The sequence below is a fragment of the Echiichthys vipera genome (assembly GCF_963691815.1).
Source record: "Echiichthys vipera genome assembly, chromosome: 22".
In the NCBI taxonomy this organism is placed as follows: domain Eukaryota; kingdom Metazoa; phylum Chordata; class Actinopteri; order Perciformes; family Trachinidae; genus Echiichthys; species Echiichthys vipera.
In genome coordinates this window covers 4,544,076-4,554,100 of record NC_139847.1, presented here as the reverse complement: position 1 = coordinate 4,554,100, position 10,025 = coordinate 4,544,076, and the positions used below count along the sequence as shown (strand labels likewise).

Below are 10,025 nucleotides of genomic sequence, written 5' to 3'. Positions count from 1 at the left end.
GCGTGGAGGTCAAGTGTGAAACTTTGAGCAGAGTGTCCCGGTTCCTTCTGAGGACACAAAATCAATTTCCACACCTTTACCTTCGTCTCTCAGGCGGACACTTACAGCCGCTGCAGGTTTCTGTGAAATGAACGAGGCGGCAAAAAAAAAAAAAAAGGAGGGGTTTTAAGAATCAGAGCTGTCATCTGGTCAATTTATCGATCTGTGCAAAACTCTGCAGATCGGGAGCTGAACAACTGCTACGCCGGTGATGCTCGTCTGAGGGTTTGGAGGGAAACTTCATGAGACAGTTTGACTGCTGCTAGGAGTCAGAGTTTGGCTACAAGCCCAGACTTAAAGACGTGCTGCACAGTCAGACGTGCGTTTGAGCTTCAAACTGAATATGACTGAACTATCATGAAAAACATTCATGAAAGACTGTTTATGCAGACAGACACTGATAAAGAGTCGCTTGTACTAGGCCTTTATACTGTCCAGAGGAAAACAAACACCAACAATTCAAACATTAATTAGAGCATCTGTGTTTCTGAAGTATTTAAGAGTCAGATTCAAGCACGTTGAAGCTGCCGAAAACAGAAAATACCAGACTCTCAAAGCTTTAATAATCACATCTGAACTGTTGCATTTCAAATATATCTTAAGAGATGCAAGAGGACTACAGAGAGACATAAGACCATCATAAAGAGACAACTACAAAATGATGCAAAACAACTACAAAGAGACACCAAACAACTACAGAGACATAAGACTACCATAAAGAGACACCAAACTACAAAATGATGCAAAACAACCACAAAGAGACAACTGAGACATAAGACTACCATAAAGAGACACCAAACAACTACAGAGACACTACAGAGACATAAGACTACCATAGACACAAACTACTACAAAATGATGCAAAACAACCACAAAGAGACACAAAACAACTACAAAGAGACAACTACACAGACATAAGACTACCATAAAGAGACAAACAACTACAAAATTATGCAAAACAACTAGAGACACAAGACTACAAAGAGACATAAGACTACCATAAAGACACAAAACAACTATAAAATGACAAACCCACCACAAAGAGACACCAAACAACCAACAACTACAAAAGACAAAACTACCATAGAGGCAAAACAACTACGGTGACATGTGGTTTACATTGAAACACCAGATTCTGTTGAAAATAACATGTACATCAGGTGGTAGAATCACCATCAACACGGCTGCAGAATAATAATCTAGAGAGACACCTGCAGAGGAGCATCTGAGCCCGGGGAACCATCTAACCCGGGGAGGACTCACAGTGGTGCGTTACTGACCTCTGGTGGCCGTTCAACACACTCACATCCTGCATATATGAGCTGTGGAAAATGCTCCTGACATCATTCATGGAGATTAAAGTGAATGAAAGATTCAGCCATTTTATCGAACATAAAAAAAAACATCTTTATTTTGAGGGTACGCTTAAGAGCCATTTAAAAAAATAGCACAGCATCATCCAGGTCATCTTTTATACAAATAATTAGCATAGTGATATTAACATGATAGACACTGTACAACACATAGAAATACACACATGCACACCTGCTAACGTCAACAGCATGAATACCTATAAAACACTGGTGGGTTGCATAATTCAACAGGGAAACTTCAGTTATACACGCAAAGAAGAGGCTGAAGAATGACTATTGAATTAAGATTTTCCTTTTTTATCCTCTTCAGTTATAAAAATGAATGCCAAAGAGAGTTAAACGTCTGCAACGCTATAAAAACAATTATTATTAACAACCGTAACATAATAAACTGGCAAAACTTCATAAACAAATGCCCACATTAAAACTCTTTTCCATCACAACCTGGAATTAAAGGTTTATTTCCAATATTGTAGAAGACGACAGGCTAAACGACACGTATAAATATTAAAACATATTAACAGATTATGTACACGTTTGAGGGATTTTTCTTTTTTATATCTCACTGAGATAAGACTTGGTCCAAAACGTCGACGCTGACCAGCGGCAGGGATGCAACTTCAAAAAACACCCTGAAAGAAAAATCAACAGAATTGATTAATGCTCTGAAATGTAGCAGATGTTAAGCTGCGTGCGTGTCATCCACGTTAAAACTTCGTCTATGGACTTACTTGTGGGAGTATTTGTTCCTGATGGCTCTCAGTTTGTCATCGGGAGGAGCTAAAAGCATCTCGTAGAGCTTTCTGACGACGGGCGCCAAATCGGACGTCTGATAGCCGGAGTGGAACTGGAGGATGGGACTCTGCGGAAACGACAGAGAGACACATTTAGGGCGCACTCCCACTGTCCGTCTGTCTGTCTGTCCTGTGCTTTAGGGTACTTGTCACCCCCTCCGTCTCCCCCCGCGGCCCAGGCCTGTTTGTACTCACACTACCTGGGCCTTGGCGAATGCTTCTTGCTGCCTATACGTCATCACGCCGTAACACGTCACACGCATTAATGACGTCATCGCTATGCGTGGCTTTGTGTACAAATCTTTCCATAGACCTCGGAGTTTTTGTGCGTCTTGTCGACTGTTTTTGAATCTTTTCATCGACCAAATCTGCAGTAAACACTCCACCTCCGCATCACACCAACGTGAACCTTTCGCCGCCATTGTTTTATATGTCCGCGCATGGCCCCCCCCTTTTTTCTATGTCCTCACAGGCGCACAGGAAATGACCTCAGAGCCGCCGTAGGCCTCGTACACCTGCGCACGCTCCTGCATGTGCAACAGGCTTTACTAAAGCCCACCTCTCCCAAACGGGCCGTGGCCGGTCTCACACGGGTGAAACAAACTAGACTTTAGCCGTGAAATGTGCTCGGGGAGCGTACGGATGGACAGTGTGAGTGCGCCCTTATATGCAAAACTGTCGCCACGTTGAATCTTAAAAAGCTACACAAATACAGCACAAACTTGTTGCATTACTCTGCTGTTTTCAGTATGTTACATAAACATTGTGATTTCTAAGTTTGAGCCCAGGAACAAGAATGAAATGCACCACTACTGCTGCTGTAATAACTCACACATGCATGGGAAAACTATTTGCATTTAAATTGAAAAAGGAGGAAGGATTTGTAGACGGAGCAGCAGTCTGTTCTGAAAATCCATCCTAGTCGATGAGTTGGACAGCAGGAAGTATTTCACTTGCACAGCAAACGAACACGGTCACAGGGCCCAAGTTAAGTTAAGTTCCTTTGGTGCCCCGGGTTTGGGTTTCTACCACACTGATACGAAAGCAAATATTAGGCAAACGACAACAGATCAAGCAGCTTTCCAGCATTCCCGTTTGTGGTGATGAAGCCATGCTGGAAGGAAAGTTGTACGCCCCTTTCAAACATACACAACAAAGCTGGAATTATCGGGACGTCACCCGGAGGAGCTTTGTGAGAACGCAAGTGTCCGAATCAGTTGGACCGGACATCAAACCGACTTCACCCCCACCAGCTCCAGAGTACCAAGTGTGTATGATGTCAGATTGAGCCCAGGTGGGAATAGAGCGGCTGGTGGGCGTGTTGATGCATTTCTATCATGCGGCTGCCACAAAACGGGAGGAAAACAACCAAAGGGGTGAAGAAGAAGCGCCATTTACACCAAGAACACAATGAAAATAGCCTGGAAATCCATGTTTAATTTCTTCTGGCAGATCTTGACATTGTGCGGAACGATCACAAGCGTTTCTCATGTGGGGCGCGTTAAGACGACGTCGGACAGTGTCAATGTCCAGTCTGCTGGTCTGTTCAGCGCAGTTTTTCCAGGCGCATGGAACAAACAGTCAAACTAGACACTGTTAATAACGCACCCTGGAAATCAAAAATAAAATGAGGAGCGGGCCGGACTGATACACAATTAGTCCGGTGATGCCGGGCTACAACATTAATGTCTAACCGGAGGGAGGACGAGAATCGGGAACATCTGTGTGCAAGGACCAACGACGAAGTGGTCCGCCAAAGTCAAGGAACAGCGGCAGACTCTATTGTTTATGACCAAATTACAAACAGTCTAATTGACCTCAGTGTAATCACGTCCTGCCTCCTGCACACTCTACCCAGGCGCCACCTTCGCCTACAACAAACGGAGCATTACCAGCGAGTGAGAACAGACAACCTCCTGTTGTGCGCTACATGTGAGGAGAGGAAACTTCAGACACAGCGTCCGCACCTGATTCCAAACATTGAGGCAGTTTTTACGTATGACCTCCTGACAAAGTCATAGACACCGGACTAACATTAAAACCCCACCTCAGGTGCAATAAGGCAAGTTGTGACTGACATTTCTGATGTTTCTTATGGTTTAAAACAGGAAAACTGATCTTGACATCAAACAAGGTTGACGCCAACTTTGGCAGAAAACATCTTAACGGGGAGGTGAATGTCTATTAGCTGCAGCATAAAGACGTGTTGAAGGAGAACCTACCCATCCTCCCAGGTCTTTGGTGACCAGCGCCAACAGCAGGCAGGCTGAGGCGAGCAGCGAGCCTCTCTCGGCCACCAACTCCATCTCCATGAGGCTCAGCTCGCAGAAGTATCGGGCCAGAGTCAGCGTGTCCATGCCCGCACTCACACACTGCAGAGAGCACAAGGACACAGGCAGGTGAGCCAAGGCAGAGCTCAGAGAGACTGTGAAAGGCCACTGGATTTTAAAAAGGAAAAACCAGCAGAGTGTCAGCTTCATGCACCTTGGCGTAGCGTCTGAGGAAGCGATAGGGGATGGGGATGCTGATGTCGAAGGACAGCGCCTGCAGGATGTTGGCCTCCATGGAGATGAGCTCCTCCCTCTTGTACGCGTCGTCGCAGATATAAAGAAAGTCGTCGACACAGGGTGGACTGCGCTCCTGCAGGACCGCCAAAACAAAACATGGTGTCTTAATGTGGTATTGGAGGGATTTTTGACCATTTTTATCAGTTGGAGTCGTAAAAATGTGTTAAAGTTAGCACAAAATCTGTGAAACAAATGGAATCAACCAAAGGAACTGCTACAACGTATGAGACGTAATACAGCAAATTAATCTTCCGGTTCCCATCCTCACCCCTAAAAACCTGCTACAAGCTTTCCGTATACATTTTTCTATCTGAAAACTCAATGGCCACAGCTTATTTTATGTGATAAACATGTACAAACAAACAAAAACAGTAGCACCCATGCTACTATACCCCACACATTTACATCCTTTACATCAGGGGTGGGCGGCTCCGGTCCTGGAGGGCCACTGCCCTGCGTGTTTTAGGTTTCTCCCTGCTCCAACACACCTGATGCACACCTGATTCTAATGATTTGCTCGTTATCAAGCAGCTGATGCTCGTCACAGTTTGATAATTGTTAGACTCAGGTGTGTTTGAGCGGGGAGAAACCTAAAACGTGCAGGTCAGCGGCCCTCCAGGAGGAGAATTCCCCATCCCTGCTTTATATGGTCTTAGGTCAGTTTGACCTCATGCACAGAAAAACTGTAATGCTACATTATTATAATGTAGAGAAGCCGTTTGCTTTCACTGTCCCTAACTCTTTACCCTCTGTCATGTGTCCACCACCACACTTCCTTTGTTAACCATGTTGTGGTAGAGACTGATTGCACTTCTTAAACATATATGTTGTGTCTATAGTTTGAAATTGAGTTAAAAAACATATGTTAATGGTTTATGAACTAAAACTTAATTTCAGACTTGTTTTTAAAAAACACCCAAATTTCACCAGAGGGCCCCAAAAGTGAAGACAATACGAGGGTTAAGAGGATAAGTCGGGTCATGTTCTGCTGTCTCAGCTCATGTTTGCTGAATGAGCAAAACGTCAGGACCGTGCTGTGAGAACTTTAACAAAGCCAGAGCCAAAAGAACCAAATCCAACCACCGCCCCCAAAAGAAAACAGGATTTATATTTTTTCGACTCGTCAGCCTTTAGTTCCATCCGTGCGAGTTTACCTCAAATTTGGAGGCTATGAGCATGGTGGTGGAGCCGACGAGCTGCAGCAGCTCCCGGTGGACCGGCGTCTGGGCGAGGTAGTGGTCCGTTATCTTCACAGCCAGGTACAGGGTCTCGTGGTACAGCTCGAAGTTCTCCTGAACAACAAAAAAAGAAATAAACTGAATTCAGTCAGCATGCTGGAGGAGCAGGGTGAGCTTTTAGCTGGCAACAAACATACTCAACTTTGTTTCCATCTTATTTCATTTCTGGAGTTTAAATAAGCAACGACTTTACTCTTAACTTACAAAAAAGATGACCTCACTCACTACGCAAATACATGTATATGTCACACACGCACGCACGCACACAACAGGCTGCCAGAAGAACAACTTGCCTGTACTTCCACCAGCCAGTCGATCAGGATGGCCCTCATCTCTGGGTTGAGACTGGGCTGCTTGGGCATGTAGTTACAGAGGACGAACTTCTCCTGCGAGACGAGAGGAAAACAGCAGAGAGACGGGATGAAAACGCATTCAGCTACGTGGTTCAAACTCCTCTTACGGTTTGGTCAACTCTCGGCTCACCTCTCTCTGTTTGAGGTAGTCAAAGATGTCCTTTGCGTACTCCGGACACAAGTAACAGTCCTCAGAGTTCTCCGAGTCGATGTCAAACTCCTGCGGGATCTACGGGGGCGGAGGAGACACGAGTAAACACGAGGAGACCACCGAGATCTAGAGAGGGACGTTTCTACAGTCTGGACATTCACTTACTTGTTGTTTCTGAAGGTGTGCCAGAACATCACGGGCAGCGGGGGGCGCAGCAGCCGCCGGCTCGTCTACCGGAGCTGCGGCGTCCCTCTCCTCCTCTGTATCGCTCTCGTCCTTAAGGACGGGCGTCCCTCCCTCCGAGCTCTCCGACAAAGACCTGCAGAAAGGAGCGAGGATGCAAATTAAACACACAAAAAAGACAATAAAAAAGAAACATCTGCTGCGGAGGAGAGAAAGAGCAACAATTGGAATCTATAAAGAAGGTAAAGAGCATTACTTTTTGAGGTTGGCTTGATTCTTCGCAGACACCGAGGTGGAGCTCGTTTTCGTCGCCTGCTTCTTCGCCGCGTTCTTCCTCTTCCCTGGAAGGCTGATCTGGACCTTATGAGCCTGTAAACGGTGACATTCACCCAATTTAGATTTCCACAATAATAAACATTTAGTAGTTGGAAGTGAGGGGGACGAGATGGCAAAGTCCTAAATCTTGTTTTACGAATTATCATCATTCATACGTGATGATATTTCGGATCAGGGTCAATTTTTTGTGTGTGGAAAAACCGTCTGTTACGACCCAGATTGTGAGAATAAAGGGAAGCAACTTAAAACCAGCTGTTTTAGGTAAAAGTCCTGTATTTTAACAAGGAGTTAAAGTGATTTAAAATAAAAAAATACATAAATAAAAAAGGAAATAAGAAAAAAGGGCATGTGGGCGCCGATGAAAAGAAAAGAATCCAAACTAAAAGACACTTTAAAAGAAGAGCCAAGTCAATAAACTACAGAAACTAAACTAAACTAATAAAACCAGTTTTAAAAAAAAGGTAGAAAACTGACGTGTGTCTCAACTCGTCACAGGCGCCAAAACTGCTGCTGTGAAACCAGCGACGTGGTGCCAAACACGCCGACATGGCGCTCGTTTCACAGGCTGGTGAGGAAGCAGGGCGCATCCATTCACACCGCAGTGACACCTTCACACCAACAACCAGGGGTGAAGCGCGTCACTCACACACACACACACAACTCAAAGTCCTCCTCCAGGCTCCTTTGCACTCTTCTTCCTTGTTGAGAAATTCTACGTCCCCGACTACAACTTGCTGCCGTGGTTACGCTACGGAACAACCGAGCCACAGGACGACTGGTTTGGTTCCTTCCGTGTGTGACGTAAGAGACCCAGGCTGTCTGAACCCGGGAATTTAGATTTAGATATAAAACACACAGACATGTTGACGAGTTTAAAACTTGATTAATTGAATTTTGACTTTGTTGGGGAAATGATCTTTTGACATAACGGCACTTTCACAACAGTTTAAGTGTAAACATGTAGATTATGTCACATGTAAGCATTTAACAATTAAAAGCCCTTTTCTGTGTAAAACAAATATAAAATGACATTTATAAATCAGAAATACTTTAATGTAACGAACCAGTCTATTATTTATGGTCATAACCATAGAAAACTCAATGTAGAAAGGCTTTAAAATAAGGAGCAAGACGACTAAAATAGGAGGAAATGTTTGCACCAGGCCGACAAACGCTTTCATCGACCTGTGCTGCCTCAACACGCAGCCGAGGACGACATCACATCTTCAGCCTCTTCTCCGGGGTCAAGTCTCGGGGGCAGCAGCTCCAGCAGGGGACCCCAAACTTCCCTTTCCCGGGCCACATTAACCAGCTCTAACTGGGGGATCCCGAGGCATTCCCAGGCCAGTGTGGAGATCTAATCTCTCCACCTGGACGTGCCTCGAACACCTCCCTAGGGAGGCGCCCAGGGGCATCCTTATCCTTAGGGGCGGCAGTAGCTCAGTCCATAGGTGACTTGGCTGGGAACCGTAGGGTCGTGTGGACCATGTATGGAGCGTGGACTGGTGGCTGGAGAGGTGCCAGTTCATCTCCTGGGCAGCCCCCTCGCTCTAATATCTCTCCTTAATTGCATGTATAGGTCCTGTCTGTGCCTGTGTGTATTTCGGGCATGTGTGTGTAACATGATTAATAATAAGAGTGAAAAAATTTCCCCGTTACGGGATAAATAAAGTAATTCTGCTTCTTCTTCACTAGATGATCCCGAACCGCCTCAATATAATCCACACGTTGTGATCATGTTTAACCGATCTCAGTCAGAGAACATTGAGCTGTAATTAATGGAGGGAGGTTCCCACAGGAAGAAAACTCACATGTTTGGGTTTTAGTGCAAAATGTCTCCTCTGCACACCAGGCTGTTTTAAAGGGCTCATTGAAGCAAAGTGCATCCTCTAATGTTTACTTCCCCCCTGAATTTGAACCCTGTTCACGTCACTCTAACAAAAGCACAAGGCTGTGAGAGCAGACTTACATTGGTGATGTCGATGAAGGCAGTCCTCTTCTTGGGGGCTCCACGGGGAGGGGAGGAGGACCTCTTCACCTGTGGGCCTTCCTCCTGCAACAGAAAAACACACTTTAAATCACTCACATAACACGTGTTTGCATGCTTAAGACTACAAAAAGAAAAGATATTTGCATTCAAAGTCTTGCTGTTCCTTCCCAGCGTTGCCCCTGGGCTTCATGAAACATGTCCGCTTTGTTTACAGCATCTCCTCTGCAAACATGCGAGTTATTTCACCGACCGTGAAGGCATCTTTTACCTGGTTCTCACTGGTTGTTGCATTGGGCTTGGGGATCTTGCTCCCGGCGGTGACTGTGGCTTTCTTCCCCCTGGGTAGAGGCATGGCTGTTTGGCTCCTTTATCCCCCGAAATCAAACTCTGCAGCGGGTGCACTTTGATATGCTACAAACAGAAAAACGGCGGGTTCATTTTTACATATATATATTTTTTTAAAAGGCGCGTGTTGCAGAGGCGTTCAAGGTCCAACAGTTTTAAACTAGCTGCAGATATCAAGACGCAAAAGCGAGTAAGTGCCCAAACACGGCTTCTGCATCTTTGTGTTTTCCGGGTGGGGATTCGACACGTGAAGCCGTCCCGTGTTCACATATCAAGTTAAAAACCGTCCAAACTATAGTTTAACTTACCGTGTTTTCTAAAGTCCGTGGGTTTGATTCCGTAGCGTTGTTCAGGACCGATAAACACCGCACTCAGCTCGTTGAACAGCTGTAAACGTCCAGGTTTGATGCGCTGCGTCGCGGACGAGAGTTCAAACAAAAGTGTCTCAGCTACGAATACAAATCTGCTGCGCTTCGCTCTGATTGGCTGGAATCGAAGCCGCGTGGACCAATCAGGGCGTCGCTAGGGATGCCGTTGCCAAGGTGCGTTCGTTTCATAGCAACGGCTCCGCCCGGTGTATTTTTCAACACAGCAGTAGCGGTATATAACTAATTAAATACGATTTTTTTTTTTATTGTTACTTATTTTAATTTTGA

General features: G+C 45.4%; 1 protein-coding gene across 1 annotated transcript; it reads right to left on the bottom strand.

The window, feature by feature from the left end:
• Positions 1 to 1,464: 1,464 nt before the first annotated feature.
• ccnb3 (cyclin B3) lies at positions 1,465 to 9,798 on the bottom strand. Its single transcript, XM_083936712.1, has 12 exons — positions 9,678 to 9,798; positions 9,293 to 9,435; positions 9,004 to 9,087; positions 6,955 to 7,067; positions 6,681 to 6,834; positions 6,495 to 6,593; positions 6,305 to 6,397; positions 5,928 to 6,065; positions 4,691 to 4,846; positions 4,429 to 4,578; positions 2,144 to 2,274; positions 1,465 to 2,044 (listed from the first exon to the last, which is right to left on the bottom strand). The coding sequence occupies exons 2-12, from the start codon at positions 9,374 to 9,376 to the stop codon at positions 1,975 to 1,977; spliced, it is 1,272 nt and encodes a 423-aa protein (XP_083792838.1). The 5' UTR covers positions 9,377 to 9,435; positions 9,678 to 9,798; the 3' UTR covers positions 1,465 to 1,974.
• Positions 9,799 to 10,025: the final 227 nt, after the last annotated feature.